Source organism: Vidua chalybeata, chromosome 10 (genome assembly GCF_026979565.1).
Source record: "Vidua chalybeata isolate OUT-0048 chromosome 10, bVidCha1 merged haplotype, whole genome shotgun sequence".
Classification (NCBI taxonomy): Eukaryota; Metazoa; Chordata; class Aves; order Passeriformes; family Viduidae; genus Vidua; species Vidua chalybeata.
Genome location: NC_071539.1, coordinates 19,890,425 through 19,916,738, shown reverse-complemented (window position 1 = coordinate 19,916,738; position 26,314 = coordinate 19,890,425). Strand labels below are relative to the sequence as shown.

The 26,314-nt window shown below is 45.7% G+C and overlaps 1 protein-coding gene across 1 annotated transcript in view; it reads left to right on the top strand.

Moving 5' to 3' along the window:
* PPP2R3A (protein phosphatase 2 regulatory subunit B''alpha) overlaps positions 1-24,707 on the top strand; it is a 52,987-nt gene extending 28,280 nt beyond the window's left edge. Inside the window, exons 4-14 of the mRNA XM_053951651.1 lie at positions 168-271; positions 2,735-2,837; positions 4,590-4,664; positions 9,618-9,704; positions 11,917-12,073; positions 13,522-13,570; positions 14,046-14,135; positions 15,078-15,253; positions 15,728-15,846; positions 16,615-16,721; positions 20,907-24,707. Of these exons, the coding sequence (XP_053807626.1) occupies positions 168-271; positions 2,735-2,837; positions 4,590-4,664; positions 9,618-9,704; positions 11,917-12,073; positions 13,522-13,570; positions 14,046-14,135; positions 15,078-15,253; positions 15,728-15,846; positions 16,615-16,721; positions 20,907-20,997 (1,158 nt within the window). The 3' untranslated portion in view covers positions 20,998-24,707. The remainder of the gene's footprint in view (positions 1-167; positions 272-2,734; positions 2,838-4,589; positions 4,665-9,617; positions 9,705-11,916; positions 12,074-13,521; positions 13,571-14,045; positions 14,136-15,077; positions 15,254-15,727; positions 15,847-16,614; positions 16,722-20,906) is intronic.
* The last annotated feature ends 1,607 nt before the right edge of the window (positions 24,708-26,314 follow it).

Here is a 26,314-nt window from a genome sequence, read left to right as displayed (position 1 = left end):
TGAGTTCTCAACCTTGGCATGCAGTAAATGGCACACAGGTGAGTCAGAAAGCCATTACCACTTTACACAAGGGAAATCAAGTCTCAGTGATGAATCTGGTGTGTAAATGAGCAGGTTCCTCTTGGGACTGCTCTTGTATTCCTCCTTGCCCTGCTTTTTCCTTACAGATCTGTGGCTGCCCACTCTACTGGAAAGCACCTCTGTTCAGTGCATCTGGGGGAGAGAGGACAGGACGTGTCTCTGTGCACTCCTTTGTGTCCATGTGGAGAAAGTGAGTATAGCAAATGCAAAACTCTTTCTGGAAGAAGAGATCAGCCTGGATCAGCCTGCCATACAAGTCTTTTTTTTTTTTTTTTTCCCTTCTTTTCCACCAGACTTTTCATACAATTTTCCTTTTCTTTAAGTGGCTTAAAAATCTCCATCAGCTTGAGATTTTTTTCCCCCGAACCCTCTGAACACTTGTTTCCATGTGACGTCCACAAACTTGGAAGTAATTGTATAGATAGTAAGATATTTTAAGTTAGTTGGTCTATAAAATATATTTACAAGCTCCCCAGAAATGTCAGCTATTCTGAGGTAGCTGGTAGTTGTCTGTGGATTTGGGGTATATTTGTGCCCAGCCTTATTGCTCTACACTGGTGCACTAAGCAAGTGCCATTTGGGAACTGGGAGAGGAGGTATGTGATAGTGTTACAGGACAGAAAGAGGAATGTAGAAATAAGCATCATCATATAACTGGGTACTCTGGGAGCTTTAATAGTTACTACCTTTCCCAAGCAAGCTATTGAATTTATCTGTGGAGTTTGACAGTCCACACTGTGAAAGTGGAGAGCTCTGGATGGATGCATCATGCTTGGAATCAGCTCTGACATGGAGCAGACTTGTTCTCTTGCCTAATCTTTTTCCCTCCAGGGCAGTTCAGGCTTTAGTCTACTTTGTGAAACACCTGAACAGCGTCTCCATCTCCTCTCCAGAGAGAGTTCCAATTTTTTACTTAATGGCTGCTCTTCAGATTCTTGACGTAGCCTTTAACCCTGTATTCCCAAAGTATTTCCTGTGATGATGTTGTCAAAACAGCTTCTAGTTACCCTGGCAAAATTACAAAAATGTTAGGGGCGACTGTGATCTCTAAGTTTGTCTTGATACAGACAATATATTTTCCTTCCTTAGGTTCCTCCAATTACTTCTAATTAATCCCTAATGTATGATACCACATTTTCACTTCTCTGATTTTCACATCCTTCAGATATTTGCAGACTGTGGTCATGTCCCTCTTCTGTATCTTTTTAACTAACCCATTTCCAAGCCAAGTTTTGTATGCTTTTCTCACTTAATTGCTCTTTTAGAAAGATATTATTTTTTTCCCCTCCTCTTCCCCTCTGACAGTTACAAAATCTTTGCTGGAAAGCTGAATAACTGAAGAAATGCAGTATTTCTGGTAAAGTTCAACTGCAGCTATGTGAACACAGGTGTAACTTTATACCAGGTATCTTTAGTTGCTGTGAAGCCTAATTTCAATTTTCTTAGTAGATGACTGACTTCTCAAACTGCCATGTGCTCACTGCTTGTCAGTTCTATAGGAATTGCTCAATATAAAACACTTCTGAATGTCAGATCTTTTTGTTTGTGGCTAAAACAGGGCTTTGGGATTCATCTTTATGTGACAGGTATTTTAAGACACTTTCTGCAGCTGATTTAGAGTATATCTGTAAATTGACAGTTACCATGATAGGAATGTGCAGCCAAAAGGATTGCTAAATATTTTTTTGCTTATTTAAAAGAACCCTTTTTTTGTAGTCTGCCTTTCCCAGAGTGATGAGGCCAGAATTAGCAGGAAACAAGTTAGTGTGATCTCTGCTGGAGAACTACAGCCACTTCAGTACTATGTTCATGCACTTTCAAGAGAGGAAGGTGGTGAATAATCACTCACAGTAAATAATTACAGTGCATTTGTATTTTCAGAGTTAATGAAGAAAACAGTGTAGTTTTCTGAGTTTCCCTAATACTATGTGAACAACATGGTGTTTGATATATCCAAATGTTGTGTTCTGTTACCAGTGTTTGGTAAATGGCATGGAGTTCCTCTCTTCATGAGTTTCTCTGGAGTGAATCACATAACTGTGATACCTTTGGCCAGTGCAGTGTTTTGTGTGAGAAGAAGACAGAGACAGATAGTCTCTGATGCACACTGCCAACCACAGGGGACTGAGTTTACACACTTCTTCAAATGCTCAGTCCTACTAATGCCTTTGTTAGGCTGTTCTCTATGGATTTGGTGCACAGCTCTAGATAGGCCATAATTAACTGGGGATACCCTTTTTTCTTCTGAGAAGTGATTTTTCTGGGTGAATATTCAGTCCCTGTAGTTTGGCAATCTCCCCAGATATTGCAGTATAGTGAAGGGTTACATTGGAGAGCACATCCTGTGGCATCCCATTGGGCTGGTGCTGTTCACTTGGAGTGAGCCTGCAGCATTGGTAAGAGTCAGGTTGCTTACCCTGATTTCACAGGTGCATAGTAAGAAAGCTGCTTTACCACAGCAGTGTTAACCTGTAAAAAATCCCTGCTGGGTGCCCTGGTGCAGCTGAAAGACCTTGAAGGAAGTGCTGGCAGTCTGAGGTCAGCATTTGAGTGACTCCCAGCACAGGTGTATTGTGCTGTAAGGCCTTTGTGACCCTCCCGGGGCTCCTGGGCGGTGCAAAGGGCTGGGAGTAACTCCTCCCCTCTCCCACAGAATCCTGCGGAGCTGCCACGACGATGCCTCCAGGTTCACTTCCCTTCTGGCAAAGCCTGGCTGTGACTGCCTACAACAGGAGGACTTCATCCCGCTGCTGCAGGTACTGCCACAGCTCCGCAGGCACGGTGGGCACAGAGCTGCGTTCACTTGGCACCTTCTTTGTTTCCATGGCATTAAATGTTTACCAAGGACGAGCAGACCTTTGGTTTGAACAGCACCTGGGTGGGGTTCGTTTTGGAGTGAAATAGAAATAAGCTTTTGAAGTGCTTAAGTGCCAAACCAGCTGCTACAAATCCTGCTAAAGGCATTGAGGACTGGTCTCTTGTCAGGATTCGTATTTATCAGTGCCTGGTAACCAGGCTGCAATTTGCCCCATTTCTCAATGTGGATATTGTGGAAAAATACTTGCTGCTGTTGATAGTCAAGCACAACATAAAAACTTATTGGAAAAGTTGTAAAAGTTGCTTGGCAAGACAGTTATAATTAAATTTGTCTAGCCAGACTACCAGATACAGTATCACATGGAAATCTTGGCAAAATTTCTGCAGTTCCAATTGTTCTGTATATGTCTCTAAACCTGCTAGTGCACAAATGTCACTGCTTATTTTTTCCCTAATATTCAGGCTAAATCTGCACATCCTTGTTTCATGTCTATCTTTCCCTTTCATTAGCTTTAACAAAGTATAGTTGTTTAATTATTTGTGGCCATTTATGCAAGGTCTGGATAGGGCTTCTTTATAGTGTCTATAAATCACGTCCATCTGCTCCTCTGATCAGAAGTTACACTTTTTCTGATCTTTTCCATACATCCCTAGATTTCGCACACAGTGCTGCCCTCTGGGTAAAACCTCTGTGGAGATGCTGCTTTGGGGAAAGATTTTGTGTCTGTGCTGGCTGTTTGTGTCTCAAACAGAACCAGGGCTGTGATGAGTAAATTTTCCCATGTTTCTCTTCATCTCTTCTCCACTGGGCACACTGCCTTTCCTGGTGGATTGCAGCTCTGCTCTTTAGCTCCTGGTGTAATCCAAGGCATGCACAGTCCTGTCTATCAGTCAGCCAGAGATCAGCAAAATTACCTTGATTTACACCACCATCTGAGACATACTGTTATGCTGCCCAAAATTTGGGCATATCACACCCCTGAGGGCACCATGGCATGGAACAGGCACAGCAGAACTTGGAACACCTTTAAAGGGTAGAGGAGTCAGACATGGAGAAATTACACAGGCGTTGATTCATACAGGATCTGAACTGATTCATTCAGGATCTGAGCAGTTTATCCATGGATTTGATCATGCAGATTTGGCATTGTGAGCCAGTGTTTGACTTACAAAAAGCTCCTCTTGAGAAAGAGGCATCTCCACAGGTAGTCCGAGTGAGTTTTGGAAAAGCACTAATCGTATCTGTAAGCATTCTGAGGCTCACAGAGCTTTCATTGTACATGGAGACTTTCTCAAGGAATGTTTATTTCTGACACCTAGTCCTAACAAGTGTTAATATCTTCAGTGAATGGAGGAAAACAAAAATCGTGGAGAAGAGATAGTTGCATGGTCAACTAATTAATTTTTGTGTCATTCAATGAAAATGACTTTTCATCTACTCACTAACTCTCTTCCTTTGTTTTTCTGTCCTTAAGTAAATCAAACTGGCCCACCAGGTGCGTATTGCCCAGCAAATGCATTCTGTTACTGTAATAGAAGGTTCTATTGATAGATTAAAAGATTTCAGTTTTGTTGTTAATGCTGCAAATAGTTTCAATAGTAAGCAAAAGCATTGGTTGGTAAACCCAGTAATTTCTAAGCATTAAAAGGAGAAGAAAATCTATTTCATTTCATTTTCTCTTACCTTGCAGGATGTGGTAGAATCTCATCCTGGCCTCACGTTCCTGAAGGATGCTCCGGAGTTCCATTCCCGGTATATTACAACGGTAGGCTGCTTCTTTGATCCTCTGTGATGCCTCTGCCTCCCTTTGGGATCTGTCACTGTTGCTACCAGCAAATCCTTCAGTTATTTAAAAATATAGGTGTTTTTAATATTACTGACCAATAGGTATTTTAACAACTGCTTCCAAAAGAGAAATAATCTGCTTGTGTGTGCCAAGGGTTATTCCAAAGGTTAATAATGGTTCTTTCTGGTCTTAAGCAAATCTATAAAACCATCTTTTTTGGCTTGATGAATGGAAAAGAAGTTCTTTGGTCTTTGGGAGCTGCTAAGTCACCCTGAATTATGCTGGGCTGCTGAGACATGGAAGACTGCCTGTGTGAAGGTTTCTGTCATTGAGGCTTGGAGAATCTGTGACTGTTCCTCAGTACAAAGCGCCCTTTGCCTCCAGGGATCTGCTGTCCAACCTTCCTTTTGCCAGGATGCCTGTCCAAGCTCTCTGTCCCCAAGCTTTTGTGGCTGGGGTTTGTTCAGTAGCTTTGTTCCAGCTCTGCAGTCAGCACTTAGGCTGGTACTGTACCTAAGTATGTCTGTACTTTTTTTAGGCCTTGAGCTTGACTGCTGTTGGGTGTGAATCTGGATAAAAGGTATAAGTGTTGGGAAGTTTTCTCTCTGCAGCAGTAACAAATTCAAATAATGACAAACCTGGTGGGAGCTGTGTTCCAGCAGGGCTCAGGGCTTAAAGTTTTTCCTGTTTGCTTGCCAGGGCCTGCCTGGGGCTGCACCACACATGGCAGCTGGGAGGCTCCTGGCACACACATGCTTTTCCTGTAAGGAGCAGATGGCACAAAGACACTTCTTCAGGGCAAACCCTAAACTGTCACACTAATGAAAATGTATAATGAGAATCCATTGTAAATGTTTTAGATGCACTTGAACATGACAGTGTATAATCAATGTGTTTAGTCCCTGTGGAGCAAGACAACATAAACATTAAGCCAGAACAGGTATAGGAATGGCCAGGGAATTATGGAGGCACATGAGGAGATGAATGGGTGAGATTGGAAAGTGCCTGTGGTACAATGCACCCTGGTATTTGGTGTTTCAAGTGTATGGAAGGGTGAGACTGAAAGGTTTAAGGTCACACTAGGGTTGATTTCTGACTGCAATATCCATGGGTCAATGCCACGTGTAGTTGCCCTGGCTGCTGACAAAGCCAATTCTCTGCATCTGCCTTTATGGGTTCCTCTTAAATCACACACTGTTCCTGTATTTTTCAGGCAAGAAACAAATGTCTTTGTAGAGTAATCCCTCACATGATCACCCTTGCTGCCTTTTCTGGACTCACCAGGGGCACTGCATGATGTAGCTGAGACCAGTTGTGTGAAGCTGAGCTTCCACTTCCAGATAACTGAAGTGCAGGCTGCTGCTAAAGGGCAACACCTTTTTCTTCCTCTCTCCCTTTGCACCACTTCCCTGGTGCCTGGGTTTGGTGCTGTGTCACCAAAGCAGTCACAGAACCAGACTTCCATAAGTACACGAAGCTCCTGAGTGCTTCTTGATCCTGCCTGTGTGTCTGCTGTGCTTTCCTGCTGCAGTGGGAGCCTTTGGGCATCCTTCCTGGCCATGCTGGGACACAGGTGGATTCCAAGGCTTGCTCCAAAGGGAGCAGAGAATGGTGGTGCCTGGAGCTGAGGAGAGGGCTGTGGAGCAGCACACCTGACAAAGATAAGCTGTCCTTCAGCTGTCAGGACAGCACTGCTCTGGGGGTCTGTGCTGACAGCAGAATCTCCCTGGGCTGGAGCAGGACCAGCACCTGGGGAGGCAGGAGGCTGCTGGGCAGGCTGTGCCCATCTAGAGGGGCAGCACTCGGTCCTCTGCAGCAGTGGCTCTGCTCTCTGATAGCAGGAGTTCCTATTGCTCACCTCTCCTTTCACAGACAGTTTGGCACACCCCTCTTTAATGTTAAAAAATCCAGTATTTCCACCAGGAGGCAATGAAGGAAACAGCTTCGTCCTTGGATTTTGAGACCACTGGGATGATTTTCATTGCTTCAAGGTAGAGTGCCTTTTACCTCTTTACAGAGACAGAGTGGTGTATTTGCTGCCACACAAGAATCACAGTTCATATTTGTGTTACAGGCAAGGGCCATAAGGACAATGTGTTCATTGCTGGGTACAGCATCACTTGGCTGAAATCTTCTGGAGAGTGACCTCACAGTCTAGGATGGGTAAGATGTGAATGCACATTTCAGTTCTTACTGCTACCTCAGAACCCTTTAAAGGGGCCTTTTGGACACAGCAGGCTGGAATTTCATCTGTAGCATATGTTTTATTGGCCACTGTATTACTAAACCAGTTGTGTTTGTTTCAACAGAGACAACAGAGACAACTCCTGAAGCTGGTGAAGATGATGCAGAACATCACAGACTATCCTGTGCATTTGTTGTAAAGCTTTAGTGTGACTTCTACCCAAATGTTCAAACCAGTGCATGCTACTCTTGGAAAGCTGTGTGCTAAAAACAGTTTAAATATTAAAGCTTGTGGAAAAGTGCTTCAGCTTATACAGTGGCATCAATGTAAAAGTGTAAGGGGACAATGGCCACAGGGATTAATAAAGGTTCCTGTTTTGTCCAGAAATGGAATTGCTTTTGTTCTTGTGTGGGAAGACTGAGGAAAGGTCTGGAACTCATCCATGAATGGTTTGGGCCTGGAGCTCAATTACATGAGGATAATGGGGAAGTAGAAAGAGGCTCCTCTTTCCAAAGGCTAATTAAGAATTTGGCTCCATGATCCTTGTGCCCTCTTCCACCTCAAGATGTTCTGTGGGTCTATGGTTGTGTACTGAACTCAGAAGAATGAAGCCAGTTATGGCCCGAGTGACAAGTATAACTTGCATGCTGCACATCATCTCAGGCTGGGTAATGATCTAGGATGTTTCCCAAATGCTTTTTTTGACAGCTTGGTGTTTACAACCTGGAAAAGAAAAAGATAAGTACTGAGACTTTATAGTGAGATATATACTATGTACTGTCCATGGAAACTGGGCCATTATTTGAATAATAAACCCTTCAGTGAGTGACTAGACATGGTAAGAGATGTGAACAACCCATTTTACCTCTGAGTAGCTTTTTTTTTTTTACAGATAGGTGAGGAGGGAGCAGATGGAACATCTTTATCAATGTGGTCTGGTAGACAAACAGTTTGTGTCACAAATGGGAATAGTTTGTTGTTTTCTACTACCCTGCAGGCAGGGGAAAAGAAGAATTACTGGTATGGGGTCCTCTTTCTGATTCTTGGGATTGCTATTTTTGAGTCCTTGGAATGGTATGAACACCCTGTATTTTTGAGAGTTGCTATGAAGTTGTCAGGTGTGATAATTGGTTATGTGTGAGGTGAGACCAATCCAGTCTCTGAGCTCTTGTGCAAGCTGGAAGCAAAAGCCAAAGTCCAGAAATAGAGACCAGAATGACAGTGGCTACCAGAGGTGTGAAAGAAGAAATAAACACTGTGCTTAAGACCAGAATGGATCATTATGATTACCTAATCTGATATCTTGTGCTGCAGAGGCCATAGAACATTGCTCAGTGATTGCTACAGTTAGGATAGATCTGGTTTTTGGTCTGTTTTTAATTAAAATTACACCCAACTTTAACAGGATATCCACCTCTTAGGCCTGGAGTGATGAAGGGCCTGCAGTGTTACCAAAAGGTGTCACATTCAGCTAAGTTGAATCAATCAATTCTGTCTCTTCAGGATACATTTTAATCCTCTCCTCATTCTTGTTGCTCTCAGAGTTGTGTGTGCCATCATCAGTTGCTGTCTCACTGTCCATCTCAAAGCAGATTGTTGGGAGCAATCTCATACTTGGTTCTGGATCTGTTCTGGACCAAGAACCAGCACTTGTTTGACTGAGTCCAAAGATGGCCCTTCAGTAGTGGTTGCCCACTTGAAGCTAGTTCTGGCTAAAAGAGAAATCCATCCCTTTTAATCTGCTAGCTTGATGAATCCCTGTAATGTCCACATTGTTGTATAAAGTTAATTTTTGTGTTGGAACAGTGTGCACTAAAGGTTACCAATGTTCTTACACGTTAGAGATACCAAAGGTTTGCGGTAGGTTTGGTCAACAAAATTTCAGTGCTGATAAGTCAAATTAATTCTATTCCTCCTTTCTCGTGCCAGTGATATTTATTTGTTGTTGTTTGCCCTGTTAGGTTTATTCTTGCATGTGCTTGGTCACACATTTGTTTTTCCCCACTCTGTGATGTTATTTGACAGCTGACAAGGAGCAGATTGGGAAGGTCTGTTTGCTTTTTTTGAGGAGCTTGAGAGTGACCTCAGTCTCACACTGGGAGCTGTTTGCTTTTGGCTTCTGAGAGTTCTGTGCCTCTCCCCCATGATTTTTGCTCACTTTCACCACAGGCAGATCTGGAAAGGAGCCAAACAAGTTTAACACCTGCCCAAAATAATTGCAAACAGAACTTCTTACTGAACTGCTTACTTTCAGCAGAGGCACTGGGAACACGAGGCATTGTTATAGTTACAATGGGTCAGACATTCACCGTGCCTTTCATTTACATGTGTTGCTTCCTCTGCAGGAACCAGAAGAATCAGAAGTAATTTGTTTTTCCTCCCCTAGAACCCTATTTCATTGGGGATCCATGCAAAAAACATCCCCTTAAACGTGAAAAACTCAAAGTGATTCATCAGCACTTTGAGCATGTTTCCTGACATAAGTAATACATCTGCATGCCCAAAGAGGTCAGTTGAGAGAATGAAAATGTTTTCACACTGGAAAGGGATGATACTGTTTAAGAAGCAAATGTTGCTTTCAGACTGTGTAGTCAATTAAGGATAGTGGTATCTACAGAAAAGATCCCAAAACCGTTTTCAAAAAGAGGGTTCCTGAGGATGAGTGAATAAACCAAGGTACTGCATTTAAATTCCCAAACTTCTGTGTTTCAGGAGTTGATTTCAAGAGCACTGTTCATTTGTTGCAGGTTATCCAGAGGATATTCTACACAGTCAATCGATCCTGGTCGGGGAAGATCACTCTAACAGAGCTGAGGAAAAGCAACTTCCTGCAAGTACGTGGGTTTCTGTGGGAGCAGGATCCAGAGTGCAGCAGCATTCCTTGTTCCTGTGGCTGAGTGGTGAGGGAGCTGCACCTGGGCTGCAGTGGGGTGAGCCAGGTGCTCAGGGCCAGGACTCTGCTGGGGCTACTGGAGGAGCTGTGTCTGAGTTGAGATGAGAAGAGCAAGGACAGGAATGGCCCCAGGGCACTGAGAGAAGGTCAGGGCATTACTGTTTTCCTGCTCTGAGGCCACATGGAGCAGCAGTCTGGCTCCTGGTCCAGACAGCAGGAAGGGAAGCAGGACATGGCATTGCACCCATGTGAAGTGGCTCACAAGCAGCCAAGAAGAGCTGCAGGAATGGCAGGGGTAGGAGAGCCAATTTCCTGCCTCCTAGGCAGCCCTCAGCCCACTGACAGCTGGTCAGGAATATCTCTGGAATTGCAGGATGAGGCACCTCAGGAGCTGTTCTCCACAGGAGACTGAATGGAGCTTAGTTCTTGTTCCAGTGCCTGCAGTGTGTCCTTATGTCAGGATTTGGATCCCTGTCCTCTGTGTGTTTTGTCCAAAAGAGCACCAGGTTAAGACTGTCTCAGGCTGCTCATGTCCAGCCCAACCTAAAGAGCCAGAAAATCTTGAGCTGAAATGTGAAGGACTGGCTGAAGCAGTGAGATTTCCCCTTCCTGTGTCCTGTGCCCTTCCAGGTGTAGAGTGCTGTCTTCCTCAAACCCATAAAGTATGAATTCACATTCTTTCTCTTTTCAGACATCATCTCCCCTTCTTGACCCCATCAGCTAATGGAAAAATGAGTGCTCCTTTGAATTGGTTCATGCCCTGGGATCCCTGTTCCTTTCCAACCTCTGTTACAAATAGATCTTCCTGGATTATCCTGCATCTTTATTCACTAATTTTCTCCCTTTAAACATTCTCTCAATTTTTCCTCTTTCATATCTATTCTGCCTTTCATCTCCTGCAGCAGGGAAGTTCAGCTCCTTGCTGCATGTCTAAATGGCATCTTTAGGTGTGATCTACAAAAGAAAAAAAGTAATTATGGCAAAAGCTCCCCAGTGATTGTCGTCTGTAAAGAGAGAGACACACACACAGTCTGGAGAGGCCAGCGAGTGATGGATCAAAGGTGTTGAGACTTGGGTGTCAGCAAGTCACAACAGTCTGGCAATGCCGTCCTGTTATCCCTACCAGAATGTCACTGAACCTGGTGGATAGCAGGATGGGAGAGTTTTCTTTGGATTCAGTTGGATTCCTTGGATGTGGAGGTGGCTGGAAGTTGATATTGAAATACCAGTGCCAACACATAACACAGCCTCTGTTTTTATGGTTATGGGTAGCAGGGCCAGTGAGCCTGCCTGCCCGGGGACACCATTCCCTGGGATAGCTCAGGCTGTGTTTTGCCTGCTCCCTTGGGAGAGGCTGTGAGGGCAGGAGGGACCAGGCCTGCAGCTCATTGGAGCCATGATTTATTAGACAAGAAGGCTTCTGGTGTCTCATGGCCTCAGCACCAAGAAGAAAAGTAGGGAGGTGGCACTGGGAAATGTGCAAATGCCTCTTGTTGCTAGGAAGGACAGGGAGGTATAAAGTGGGAATGAAACATGGATGTTAGCACTAAATGTTTTCTAGTAAGACATGTCAACAGATGTTATGGTTGGAAATCTGTCTGAGCCTCCCAGTTAAACCAGAATGATTCCTGCAACAGCACTGGGAAGTCAATGTGATTAGTTTGGGGTCCATCCCTCCTGTCCCAGTCCTGGTGTGAGTCTGGAACAAGACTTGGTTTTGCCCTTCAGGAGGCAGACAGGGATGTGTGATGTGTAAAGACATACCTCAGGTCCTGTGGAAGACTGTGGACATGCTGCTGGAAGTGGCTCTCAGAGTCTCTGGTGCAGGTCAGGATTGTTTCCCAGACCATGGAGCCCAGCTGACACAGCAGTTTGTGTTCCTGTGTCTCTGCCTCACTCTTCATTAGAGCTGAAGATGAGCAAAAGTTGTTAACAAGAGTGGTAGAGATGTTGTGCTAAGCAGGATGGCCAAGCCAGGTGCTCTGTAAGTGCCTGCTAAGGAATACAGCAACCACATCTCTTGGGGAAAGGCTGCACTTTGGGTTAGTTCTCAGGGCTGTGTTCACCCAGCTTCCTGAGAAACTGGAGCACTTCAGCTGCTGAGCTGCCTCTTCATCCAGCTTTAATTTCCCACTATATTTGTACCCTTTCAGACTCTTGCTCTCTTGGAAGAAGAGGATGACATAAATCAGATCACAGATTACTTCTCCTACGAGCACTTTTATGTCATATACTGCAAATTCTGGGAGCTGGATACTGACCATGACCTTTACATCAGCCAGAAGGACCTGGCTAGGTACAGTGATCAAGGTATGCTGCCTGCAAATGTGGTGAGGGTATTGCTGAAAACAGAATGTTCCTACTGAAGACTAAAGCCTGCCTTTAATTTCTTAATTTGATGCCTCAGAAAAAGTTTTAATGTAGCCACCCATCTCTTAAATAAATGTTGCTTTAGAGAAGGAGTTGCACAAGCTTAGACACAGAGAACTGCAGGACACCCTATTTTATGCATGAGTAGCTACAGATGGAGCTTCTGTTCATGTGTGGGTCACTGCCAGGAGGAAAGGCTAAAATAATGCCATGAAACTGGTTTATTATTTACTGAGGGCTTTGCAGGAACTTGGAATTAGGGACAAGAAGGATAAGCCCATGGGAGCTTCAGAGACTGTTGAAGTGCAATCTACTTATGCATGAGAGGAATCCAGAGCCCAGTGAAGCTTGGGGGGTTCCAGCTTGCAGATGGACTCTGGAGAGTATCTCTTCAGTTCACAATAGAACCTCCTTTCCAGAAGTTATGCTCTTTGTTTTGGTAGGTTCAAGTGCCATAGATAAATTAATGGAATACAAATCCACAAAGGACTAAAACACCCATGTGTTCCAAGTGCAGGCATTTATGGAGAGGCCACGGGGGTTCTGGGGGAGCGTGGCAGTCACAGGGCTCAGGAGTTTTGATCAAAGGGCTGGGTGGGTGGGGATGGAGGAGTGCATCCTTTGGGATGGGTGATCTGGGAGATTGGTCCCTGCTGGGAAACTACAGCAGTGTGGAAAGGAGTATTTGTTGCACAGGAGGCTTGAGAGGCACCCTGAGGTGCTGGGGGGAGCCAAGGATTAAGGGGAGAAGCCATGGGGTGCAGTGCCAGAACTGTGCCTGGACCACAGGAGTGTAGAAGGAGTCCAGGTGGGGCTCAGCTGCCTGGGGTGGTGAGGTCACTGTGCAAATCCTGCCCAGAGCTGGTACCTGCTGCTTGGCTTGTGCTCTGCCATAACAATCTATCCCACACATATCTCCTGGCTGGCAGAGCCTCACCTTTATGCTGGTGTTTCATTGTCTTCCCTGCAGCATGGTTGCCACAGCCTGTCCTTTCCTCAAAAGTGTTTTGTAGGGATTTGATGTGTCATTTTTGCTTGATAACTGAACTTCTTTTGCAGTACAGACTGGGATAGTCTCCTTCTTCTATGTGACAAATCCTACTGCAGCAAAGTAGGAGTAGCATGCCCATTTCCAAGGATCCAGATAACAGTTGCCATCTTTGTGGGACACTGTGGTCATTGGAAGGATACAAAGGCAGACACACTGGGACAATCATCTTGGGGTTTTAGAAAATGCTGCTAAACCAGAGGGTGGTTAGACAGACGGTGTAGTTAGAGCCTTCTTTTAACAATGGGAAGGGGCTTTGTGTGGATTCAGCATGAACAACTGATTGTAGTTATTGCTGTGAGCTGTAGCTTCATTTTCTCCGTGCTTTCCTTGTTTCCAGCTTTGTCAAACAGGATCATTGAGCGGATATTCAGCGGTGCTGTGGTGAGGTAAGGAGTAGCACACTGCTTGGGGGAAGAAGTGAAGGCAGTTTCTGTCAGGCTGAGAAATACAAGTTATTCTCAGAAATGCCCGTGATCAGAATGGTTTCCAAAAGGATGCTCCAGCTGGAGCTGCCTGAACATGGAGCAAGACTTCTGGGTAACTTCAGAAAACAAAATAAAAATCCCATAGGATGGGATAACTGGGCATAGCTGGAAGACATGGCACAGGGATAGCTGGAGAGCACTGCTTTGAAGTCTCTGAAAAGGGATGTGCTGTGGGAGGGGATGTGGCAGATGAGCTTCAGCTCTGCAGTGATAAAAGGCAGCAAATGCTGTACCTGGTGCTGCAGGGTGCAGGGAGTAATGGCTAAATAGGTGACAGTGCCCCATTTTCTCTCGCTAATGATTTGAAAAATATCTTTGATGACATCTTTAGGGGCCTGGTGATTTTTAATTATTCTTTTACTGCCGTGTCTTCTAGAGGCACTGAAGTTCAAAAGGAAGGGCGCATGAGTTACGCGGATTTTGTGTGGCTCTTGATTTCAGAGGAAGACAAAAGGAGTGCTACAAGGTGAGACTGATTTCTGTGGATTAGTAAAATCATTGAGATGAGCAAATAAGGCATGGAAACTTCTGTGACCTACCACTTTCTACAGGAGAGAGCAGCTTGGGGTCTGGAGGTTGTTAGAAAGAAAACATCTTACTGGTAATGGTTGGTCAAATAATTTGCCTTTCTTGAGGAAAAATTGTATAGAAGCAGAGTTTTCTTGTAATTTTTAATGTCTTGGTAGTCACCAGTGCCTTTGATGACCTCATGCCATGAGGCACTGGCTCTGAGCACACACTCCTGAGGTGATGGCAGCAGTTGGGCACATCCCTTCATAGGTGGAGTGGGTAAGGAGGGTTTGTGGGGAAACCTCAGTGTGGCACTTTGTAAAACCTGCCTGTGGCCTGATTTGTACAGCCAGGAGGAGACTGCTGTGCCGAGATGATCCAGGTGTGTATGTGAGCGTTAGCACGAGGAATCTTACGCATAACAAGGGAAGAAGAATCCAGAACTCCAGGCTTGGAATCTCCAGAGGGGAGGAGGGATGCAGAGTGCAGCTGCCTGAGAGCTCTGCCTTGTGTATAAAGGAAGAAATGAGTGCATGACACAGCTGCCTTCTCTCTCACCAAGGTCCCTGCAGTGTCCTGGGCTCAGAGCTGGCTCTATTTGGCCAGCTCTTGCTGGTGGGTCAGGCAGGGACTCCCTGCCCTACGTGAGCTCCTCTTGGGCTGCAGCACAGTGAACACAGGGTACAGGTGAGACAGGCAATGAGTGTGGCTGTGCTGCAGGAGGTGCTTGGAGTGTTGGCCTGTGCCCTGACCCTTCCCAACGTGTCTTGTCATCCCTGGGTTTATGCCAGGCTGTGGCAGAAGAGCCTTGGGGGTGGGTAGGGAGAATGTGCAGTGCTGCAGTCTCTGCTGTGTGGATGTCCCAGTGCAGTCTGCAGTGTCCCTGCTGTGTTCCCAGCATCGAGTACTGGTTCCGCTGCATGGACCTGGATGGGGACGGGGTGCTGTCCATGTACGAGCTGGAATACTTCTATGAGGAGCAGTGTGAGCGCATGGAGGTGATGGGCATAGAGCCACTGCCCTTCCAGGACCTGTTGTGTCAGATGCTGGACCTCGTTAAGCCAGAGAGGGAAGGTAAGTCCTGTTTAGGCAGAGCTTTCATTCCCTTTCATTGAATTGAGAAGGTAAAGCCACTGTGAAACCCATCTACAGGCAGAGCCCTGTGTGAGAGTCACAGGGCAGAAGTTACTGCATGTTGGGCCATTATGTTGTTCATCAGGAGGGCTGAAATACTAAAACAAGAGAGCTTGTGAATTAATTGTCTGGGACTGAGTCAACAATTCTTGTGTGCTCCAGCTGTGGGATGTGCTGACAGTCTACACTGTAAAATGGAACTATCCCCATTCACATGCCTTCATATTTCACATGAATGTCAAAGGCCTCCATATGTATGTGAGATTTAAGCTTAATAAACACACCCATTTATTGAATAATGTTAAAATCCTTGACTGACTTGGGAAGGAATTTTGTGCTATTGAAGCCTACTGGTGTTACAATTAAAACCTTTGTAAGACCTCAGTAACACAACCATGTGGGGTTTTTCTGTAGGAAGAGTAACCTTGCGAGACCTGAAGAGGTGCAGAATGGCTCATGTGTTCTTCAACACCTTCTTCAATTTAGAGAAATATCTGGACAATGAACAGAGGGATCCCTTTGCAGTCCAAAAGGTATAAATTGCCTTTATTTCTAAATAAGGAAATCTCACACTCATCTTTGGAGGTCTCCTGGATGTAGGGAAAATCCAACTGAGTAAAAGAACACTTTTTTTTCACAAGTACAGCTTAATGATTGTCTCCCAGAAGCCTCTTATCTGCTCAAAGTGCAGAAAAGTGGAGGGGATGCCAAAACCAGCTCTGGTTCCCTCACAGTTGTTCCTACATAATCTGCAATAGAAACTTTGTGGTTCCATGACTCAAGGCTTAAATACATCCCAAGACAGAACCACTTGGTTTGTTCGCTTAAACTGGATCATCATAAAAGCAGTCAAGTGGGACCGGGGGATAACTTGCTATCCCCATCCTGTAGTAAATGGCAGAGGGCCAGGTACTTATAGAGGTGTTCCTGTAATCTTCTCTAAAACTTGCCCTTACTTAGCAAACTGTTAAGAGTCCCTCAAAAGGTCAGTTACAATTAACCTTTGATGGACAGATGTGAAACCACTGAGTTCTTCTGTCCTGTATGGAGTGCACAAGCTGAGCTAGAGCACAGCAAGTGTGTGGTGGTTGCATTTCTGAAGTGGAGCAGATATAGTTTGTTGGCATCTCAGGTCACATGCTGAGTTTTACAGACCCTGAGAGGTATTTTTTCATAGTCCTTTATGTGCAGATGTTAAAACACTCCAAGATGGTTGTGACTTTCTCAGTTAAGGCAACTTTTGCCTGGCTGTTTCCATCCATTCTTTACTACCCTGGAGGCTGACTGTGTGATCTCTTTAGGACATGGACAGCGACAGCCCCGAGCCCTCAGACTGGGACAGGTATGCGGCTGAGGAGTACGAGATCCTGGTGGCCGAGGAGTCTGGCAATGAGCAGCTCCAGGAGGGGTGAGCACGGGCCTGGCACTACCCTGGGCACTGCCCTGGGCACACACAGCTGCCTCCAGCTGGGCTCCGGTGGGGGCACGTGCTGCCACTGCCAGCAGAGGGAGTGCAGCAGTGGAGTGAGCATTTGGACTGCACTCTGGAGCACGTGAGGCCCAGGACAGCTGCTCCTACAGCAGGAGTGGAGTAGTGTTGGGGGGCAGCCACTTGGATCAGCTGCACACATCTGTGGAGGGGGGAAAAAGGCAAAGCCTATTTGTTTTGGTCACCATACAAAAATAGAGATCAAAAGACTTTTGCTGGTCTTGGCCGTGTATTGACCATGTCACACTGTCATAGATTAGAAGCTGCAGCTCTGTTACATTTATTATACCTAGCAGAGATTTTCTTTAGTCCAACTTTGTCTATTAGTCTGTGCTCTTTGTAAGTTATACATCAATATTTTCATTCATTTACTAAGTTTGTTGAGACTTTTTTGTAAACATTTGGTTTCTTCAATACCTACACTCAGTTTTCAGCATTCTGGACAGACACATCAGCTATCTTTAGCCAGTGAATTTAGGCAGAGCAGTTGTTCCAGAACTTCTCTGTGAGCAAGGGCTTCCTGCAGATAAATGGAGACTCAGTCTAATCTTTCTTTAGATTTGTGTCTGTGTTGGCGTCTTCTTGAGAATATTTCTTTCAACCACCCAAAGAATGCTTACCCTGTGTTAATCCTGCCTGATTCAGGATTGCATCCAGTCTTAAGCAGTATTTATAGAGCCAGTAGAGTATTGAGAAAATTGCATCATTTTCAAAACTTCCCACACTGGAAATTGCTTGAGATAACAGTAGCACCTACTAATTAGCCACAGAGATTTGCAAAGCTATTAAGAGCTGTTCCCCTCTCTGCCTGTGCATCCAAACAGCAACAGGCTGTTCCCTCAGCCCCTCTGAGCTGCCTGGCCTTTTCTCTGGCCTTCACAATGGAAGATGAAATTGCTGCATTCCCTGCAGCTGCTTTGCAACACCTGTGTCCTCAGCACAGAAAAGAAACAGGAGGTTGCCATTAAAGCTTCATGCAGGACCATGAATTCCCAAAGTCACCAAAATCAGGGGAAGAGTAACAGGTGGTGTCAGATTTTTGGTCTGAAGCAGCTCTGTGTCTTCCTGCAAAGAGCATGTCAGCAACCTGGCTGCTAGCTTTTAAGAGCCCCTGAAAAGCTCTGTAGTCATGGCAGCAGGATTAGATCTCATTTGTGGAGCATAGCAACAGACCACGAAGGAAAAAAGAAAGGAAAAAGAAAAACAAAGAGCTGGATGCCCAGACAAAGTTGCCAGAAAGAGCCATTGAGTTTTTGCACATACATAATTTCTGCTGTGTTTTGAGGATGACAGAAACGGGGAGCGGGGACAGAACCAAGACAATTCCTGGTGAGCTCTGGGAGAGACTGGAAGATTTTTGGCTAAGTTAGCTGGCAGAACATGAAATATGGTCTTTGTCTTATGAATACATTTGAAAACAACCATCATTCAGCAATCACAGATGCATTAATGAGTGTGTCCCACTACAGTGATTAGCCCTGTCCCTGCTTCTCTGGAAGGAAAGTTTCTAAAGCCAGTCAGTCTAAAGCTGGCTGAGGCATGCCCAGGAGAGAGCCCTGCTCCCAGAATGGGAATCTCATCAAGGCAGTGGATACTGCAGTATCCACAGATACTTCCAGGATGCTGGACTCCATTGAGAGCTGCAGTCACCAAAAATAAGAGGAAGGTCTTGTCATGCTCGAGACAACAATAAAGCATCACATTTCACTGGAAGCCTCAGCTGGTCTGAGCTCTTCTCAGCCACACTCTGCTCTCTGACCTGTGTGGGATTCCACAGAGAGAGGCTGTCCCTGGGGAATGGATACTCACACTGCTCTCTGGAGGCAGCACCAACAGCTGGCTCTGGCCAGCACAAGCCTTTGATGCAGATACAAGCCTTGGTTTTGCAGCAAGCCAAGCCTTCCCTGCAGGGCAGGGCAGCAGTGCTTGGTTCTTGTCCCAGAACTCAGCCTCAGCCAGCTTTGTCTTCAGGGAAAGAGATCTTTCTACAAGGGAAGGAAAAGAAGGAGGAAGAGCATCTTTTATCAGCTGCTGGTAGGAAAATGTCCCCTGAGCAACATGGAGCCAGGGCACAATGCAGAGCATCCTGCTCAGGGTGGAGAGGGGGGACGGAGGCATAGGATCAGAGGATGTTGGTTTAGGCAGCTTAGACATTGTTCTTGTCTCCCTCCAGTTGTCTGATGGCTCATCTGCTCCATTCCCAGAACCCAGCAGTGTGAGGAAGGGAAAGGGGGAATAAAGATATCGTTGAACCACGCAGAGCCAAAATGTGTGTTTGCCAGAAGGAAGGACAAAGAATTCCCTGGAGTAATTTCCCTCCTCTGAACAGCCTAGGGTTGCCACAGTTGAGTTTAAGGAATGGGTATTTAACCTACACAAACCCATATTTGTTTTCATGGGACTGAAGTTCTGAAACTGGCCTGGGGGGAGAGCCTTTAGTGCTAATCTTGTTCAAAAGCATCCCAGAGAAGCTCCTGAGCTATAAAGGTGGAAAGCATTTATTCCAGGATGGAAAAGGCAGGCACTGTTGAGCCTTAAGGAGCAAACCAGTGCAGTGGAGGAGTAATTCACTGGGAAAGGACAGTGGGAAGTACTTTGGAAGCAGACATGAGAGGGTTTAGTGCAGAAGCAAAAGATGCCTGAAGAAAAAGATTACAATGGAGCTCCAGCTGCTTCAGCTGCACATTCCCCTGGTGACTGTGCAGTGCAGGGAAGAAGTCATGTTCCATTTGTAGGAGAGAAAGGGACAAGGCTAACAGAAGGTGGTAGAATTGGAGGAAAAGGAGATACAAAAGGAACATTCTAAGAACAGCATTCAAATGGCAAAACAAAGTTTTCCTCAGCTGCATCCTTTAAACCAAGGAGAGATTAGAGAAGCTGAGGCACCTGCAAACATTCCCAGTCCATTCCTGATGGGAGAGGCAGGGCAACACAAGCCCCCACAGGCACCATCGAGGCAAGAAGGATGCAAATTGCACATATTTTGGCAACCTTGCACATGTGGTCAGAAGAGGATCCAGACCAGACCGTTTCCCTTCTCCCACTTATGCAAGAATCCAGAAGGTGGCAGAATTACTAAGCAGGTGCTTTCCTTATGGAAGAGAGAGAGGACAGTGTTCTTCAGGAATGTCTGGGCTGGTCTCCCCTGCACACAGGGAGCATCCTGTCTAGAGCAGGACAGACCCTGACAGCCTCCCAAGGGTTTGCTGTGCTTGCATATGGGTCAGCCAAGGGAAAAACACCACAGGAGGACGTAAACAATTCCTTCCTGGCACATCCATGCTGGGCTATCCAAAAGAGTTCACCTTTTTGCAGCCCAGTTTACCACTGAACACAAAAAGCCATTCCTATCCTGGCCATTGGAGTACCAATGCTGCAGTTGGAGCACAAATGCTCCAGCATTTCCTTTGTGAGCAACCTTGCTTTAGAACAAAAGGGAGAACTTTAATTTCTTGGGAGCCCTGCAAAACTAACTCATAGTATGCTGTGACTGAAGGGAAACATCTTAATAACATCATTTCTTGGGACTAGGAATGAGCTGAGAGCTCCAGAGCCATATCCTGTGCTGCAGGTCATGGAACCCAGCCAGCCTGGATAGTGAGCTGGAGCTGGGAATTCCCACCAAACCTCCTCAGACCATAAATGCTCCGTCCTGGATATCAAACTTGCAACCGAGGGAGAGAGGAACATGAAAGCATGGCCACAATTGTTCTGTGTCTGTCAAAACACACCTCAGCCAGAAGATGCTTTGAACCAGGTGTTTCTGAGCCAAGGCTCCTCTGGGGCCCAGGGCTGTGGTTGGATTACTTTATTTCTACACTGAACTAGTGAGGCTCTGGGAGTTCCTGACAATTGTTATTGAAGCTGGATTCAAATTTTCTAATGCTGAACACCAGTGAGACGAGGCTGGATGGGAGCACAGATCCGTGTCTGCTGTCAGAGTACTGATGACTCCCACCCTCTTCCTCATGCCTCAGGAATCTCCTCCTCAAGGTTCACCTCTCACATGCTCCTGCATTTTAGCCAGCTGACTTAGTAACCACTGAAATAACAGCCCCGAAAACCAAAATGCAGCTTTTAAAGACACACCTTTTCTCTTTGCAGATCATGTGAAGATGACTATGACACAGATGAAGTCTTACCTCCCCCTGAAACTGGAGACAAGTCAGACAAGCTAATTATCTCAGATCTCTGAGCATAGAGAAGTGGAAGACACCCCATGTCTTTCAAACTGGATAGCATTCAGTCCCAAGGCACTTGGGGGTTTTCCTTAAATCTGTCATTGGAACAATGTGCTTTATTTTGTACACTGAAACTTGAGACCCCTTTTTGTCTTCCTGTGTAATTGCAATAAGGTAATTTCTATGAAAAGGCTTTTTACAATGTGTTATTGTGCACACTCACTGAAAATGGTGATTGCACCTTGTTTCATTTATATATAAATTCTGTTATGTCCCCAGATGTGCAATAAATGCCAGCATCTAATGATTGTAACAGCTGCATGCAACATCTGTAGTGGTCATTTCTCAGTTCTGTGCTGTGCCACTCTGTCCCCTTGGCTTTACACCAGGAGTGACAAAAGAGCTGCCAAATTAACTTCAATGTGTGTCTAGAAATCTTTTAAAACACAGGTCACAGTGAAGTTCTTTTTTTCCTTCCTGTCCTGGAAACAAAGGGAACGTGCCTGTGCATGGGGAGATGAAATCCCTTTGCCCCCAGCTCTTCCACTGGCTGCTGGACTGTTTCACTGCTGTGGATCTGTGAGCAGTTTCAGCACTACACCACATCATGTTCTCTAGGAATTTGAGACAGAGTTACCTGTTCTAGCCCTGTGTCCCCTCCTGTGCTCATCTGCCTCTGGCCAGAGCTTTGTCTGTGTAGATTTCTACTTTGTACAAGTGTTTTGCAGAGTATTTACAGCAAATACAGATCTCTGCTGTTGAGCCACTGTGTTGAGACTGCTGTGCCTGGTGTGCACCAGTTCCGTCCATGCCTGTGTTCTCCTCTCCTGTAGCCTTCTTCAACCTCTTTAACCAAGAGACTAAGCTGAGATAATGAAGAAAAAAAGCAACCCCCTCTTTTAACCAGTAAAGGAATTAGTCTGTATTATTGCCAAAATTAATTTTTCTCCCAGGCTCAGGGAAGAAATGCTGTAACTAATGAATTCTTGCTTTAAGTGCAAAATTAAATGGACTTTCCCCCTAGAATCACGAGTGATATCTCTGCTCTCAGCACACACTGCTGCTGCAGCTGTCCCTTCTGGCCAGCAGGGACTGTGGTTCAGCACAGGGGTGATTAGAACAAATTCTTAATTTTAGCCCTCATATATGTACAAGCAGGTCTGGGCCTTACCTTCTCAGCTGGGACAGGTCTGAGCCCTCCCAGCTGTGCCCAGTCTGTGATGCTGGGTTGCTGTGTGTGCCCTGTATCTCCTGCTACCTCCCTGTGAGAGCCTCAAGCTGTGCCTCCTGCCAGAATTCCTGGGAGCTGCCTGCCCCTGCCCTGGAGGCAGAGCACACCCGGGCACTGCAGAACTCGTGTGTCCCCACGGACAGGACGGGACTGGATCCCTGCAGTGCCTCCAGGGGTCAGTATCCAAATGAGGACCGGGCTGATCACTCCAGTGCAGTCTGGGCTTTTCCAGGAGCCTCTGAAGCCCAAGGCCTGCCTGCCACTGCCCAGGGGGATGTGCTGCTGCTTCCCTGGGGTCAGAACTCTCCCACAATCAAACTCGGGAAGAGAGAAAGGTTTCAGGTTGAACTGACCAGATGCATACACACCCCCCAGGATCCTGGACTTGGTATTTGGGAAACTTCTGGATGCCCACATTGGTAGCAAAGGCCCTGCCAGGTGACCTGCATCCCATAGTAACAGGTGAAGCAGGGAGCACCCCGACCAAACCAAGACAAGCCCCTGGAATGCAGCAAGCACACAGCATGTCTGGATCCCATCTCCATCACTGCCATAACCTTGAAGGGAAAACCTTCCCTGGGGGTGATTCCACAAATGCCCAAATGCAGAACCACCAAGGAACTGACTGCAGGAATGGACACAGGATGGAGGTCCCACAGCTGCTGCTTGTAACCAGCTCCAGCCACGTTTTTCTGAGAAGAACCTGGGCACAGCAAGAGTCCACCCCTCACTCACTGCCATGGTCCAGAGGAGCCTTTCAGTTTGATGTCTCTTTGCATCTCTCCAAAGACTAAGATTCCTCAAAAGGAAATGGAACCCTCATGGTCCTCCAGCAGCAGCAGTACTGCAGTGGCTTGTTTGCCAGTTCTGGAAAGCCTCAGTCACCCACCACTTCAGAGTCCTTCTTATTTGCCTTTTGCAGAGGGCCTTTAATTCAACTCATGCCTGAATTCAGGCTCCCACCTCACACCCCACCAGCCTAAACTGGTGCCTTTCTTTGCAGAAGTCAGAACCCAGAGTCTGGTAAAACTCACCAGCTGCCTTCCCAAGGTTTGGTTAAATAAATGGAGACAGGAAGCTGATAGCTGCTCTGCTGAGCCCAAACCCACCCCCTCTCTCCTTCAAACAGACATCCAGTACTGCTACAACAAAATAGAATGAATCCAAACCCAATCCATGCTTTCTGGTAGGTCAACACAAGCTAATTAAAAAAAAAAAATTACAGCAAATATTTTGCATTCTATGTGAATAGAAGGACAAGCTGTAGAAGCCACTGCTACTGTGGTGGCAGTGCAAAATCTGCAGTAATATTCCAGGAATGGAAATCCATTCTCTGTCCCTAAAGTACTTGAAAATAAGCACAATTCAGCAGGCACATGTGCATTCATAGAGGAGTTGTTCTACACCCCACTTGTGACTTAGCTGCTCTGGATGGAAGGTTTGTAACTCTGCAGAATTTAAGTGAGGTAAATTTGGGAACTTGTGTCCCAAATTTGCTTTTTTCTGGGATAGTCAAGGGTGCATGTGTCCAGCCAGCAGGGCTGCTCAGCTGCAGTGAAGCAGCCCCAGAATCCCTGCCCAAAAGATTTGCAGGAGTCCCTTGGCTCTGGCTCTGCCTCCTGACTCCATGTCAGTGCCACTTCAGATGTTGCATCCTGGGAAGGACACATCCTGCATTTTTCAGTGCACATCCAGCTCACACTGAAGGCTTTTTCCTTACAAGTAGTCAGAAAAGTGAGTAAAATTCAGTTTTGCATGATAAAAATATGATTGTGCTTATTTGTTTCTAGTCTGCTTTTGTCTAGCAAATTGAAGCCCTGTGTTCTTACAAGCCCCTTGCTTTTTACTGTTGTATCACAAATATTTTCTCTCTGCAGTACTAAGATGGGAGGTATGGCTCAGTACTACTGCTGGAATGGTACTAGTTGGATTTTTTCTCAGTAGTACTTGCTGCATCCCAGTTTTTGGCAGTGAACCCTGGGCACTGCTCCAGCTCCCCTCCTGCCTCTGAGGGGCAAGTGCTGCAGAACAGACATGGGCAGCAAAGAGGGATTCCAAAGCTTCCCTGCTCTCCTGAACCAAGGATTTAACGAAGCTGACTCAAGACACTCTAACCAAGGTACTGGGTTTAGTTTCTAAAACAAAATAGTCCTGAAAGACCAACGCTAAGTTCACTGAAATATCATTGTAACAGTATGGATTTGGCGTCTCTAGATCAGTATCTTAGGTCTATGCAAACAAAATTGAACCTCAGGGATGAGCACAAGCTACTGTAAGAAAAACATAAACAGAGCTTCCCCTTGTGTGCTCATCTTCTCACTGTATCACTGGGTGAGGGGGTTAGAAACGGAATATTTAATAATAATAATAAAAGTTCTCATACTTTGTAAAAGTAGTTTTGGAGACATTTTGTGGTGGCATGGTTTGCTCTTTGTATTTTTACTTTATATTCTTTTTTGGCAAATAAAGGACTTTTGAATTTAAAAAGGAAAACCTGTCTTGGTGGTGGGGTAGTGTTACTGCTCACTTCATCTCCAGCTGCGGTGCCAAAATCTCCTTCCCTGCTGTGGTGAGTTCACACCACCCAGCTACCTGTAAGCAAATGCCTTCCAAAGCCAAAATTCCAGGCTTTCTTCTCAAAAATACTGGGATAAAGCAATCTGACCACTTACCTCTCTCTCATCTGTGTCCTCACAGGGAGCACTGTCCCTCTGTGCTCAAAACATCCAACTCCTTCATTTCAACCTGTCCGAAAAAAAGGAGATATCTCTTGGATCTTTTGCAAGTGAAATAAACAAGGAAGAAAAAAAGAAAAAATATGAAAAAGAAAGGGAAAACTAGTAGTGCCTTTTCTAATTTACCTATATGCAAATACTCAAGCAGAGTGTATGCAGTGTATTGCTCTTGTATTGCTTCACCAAGGAGTGACTAAATGTGTCTATAGAACGGTCACCTTTTGTTGAATTTCTTTAGGGTATCAGAAGCACTTCAATTTCTAAATTTAAACAGTTAAGACCAAAGACCTGCCTGCGATGTTCTTGGTAGTATCAGAAACAGCATCACCTACCTTTCAGAGGGGATTTCCTCAGCTGTGCCACACGCATGGAGTGATCTTTACAAAGGTGCTTGTTTGTATCTTTTCAGTTCTCCAATTTAGCAATCAAAAATCCTTTTCTAACTGATTTGCGCAGAATTTAAATAAGAATTATCTGGGGAGGGTGTGCTTCTTGCATGCAGTAAAAAGATGCTTCTGTGCTGGCTCACACCAGAACCTCTGCACCATCCCTGTGCCACAGCTGTGGGATCTGTTCTTGGAACTCTTGGGAATTTCACTGAGGGAGCAGCTCCCTGCTGTGCCAGACGTACCTGCCTTGGCAAACAGGCTTTTCGGGTTTATTTCTCTGTAACTCTGCAGGTTCTTCTGACACCACCGAATGCTGGGACTGGCAGGGGCAGTCCCGGGCTGTGCTGAAGGCACAAAGGGCAGCTGTTCCTGGGAATGTTTTCAGCTCCCATGCAAGGGAAGAACATCTGCAGGGAGAGGCTGCTGTGCCCCCAGTGCCCCTGGCTCTGCACTGTGGTCAGACAAGCCAGGGAGCGAGAACAGCTCCTGCTGGGAGAGCTGCAAGGTAACACATCCAGTGGGGAATGTTTTTCTCTCTGTCCCCCCTCCTCTGGGATTTAATCCCAACCCCTGGTTTGTTGCAGGATCGTTAAGGTTGGAAAAGACCCCCATGATCACCAAATCCAACCTTTGACAGCACCACCCTGCCCTCTAAGCCCTATCACCAACAGCCACATTGACTTGTGTGTCTGAATGTTTTGTAACATGTCCTAATGCGTGATACCTGGGAAGAGCCTTTCCACTCCACATGCAAGCATAGAGGGGTTCTCCTCCTTGTTCATAACTATGTTCAGATCTGGATGGTCAGAAGCACTGGATTTTGTACCACTACACGTGACCAAAAACTGCTTTTTCTTTTTGACTCTGCTCTACAAATTACAAGGTTTTAATAAAGTTTGGCAGTTAATCCCTGCCTTCAAGGGGATTGGGAAGAAAACTGGAATATCACACACTTCCTCTATAAGAAATCTCCAAG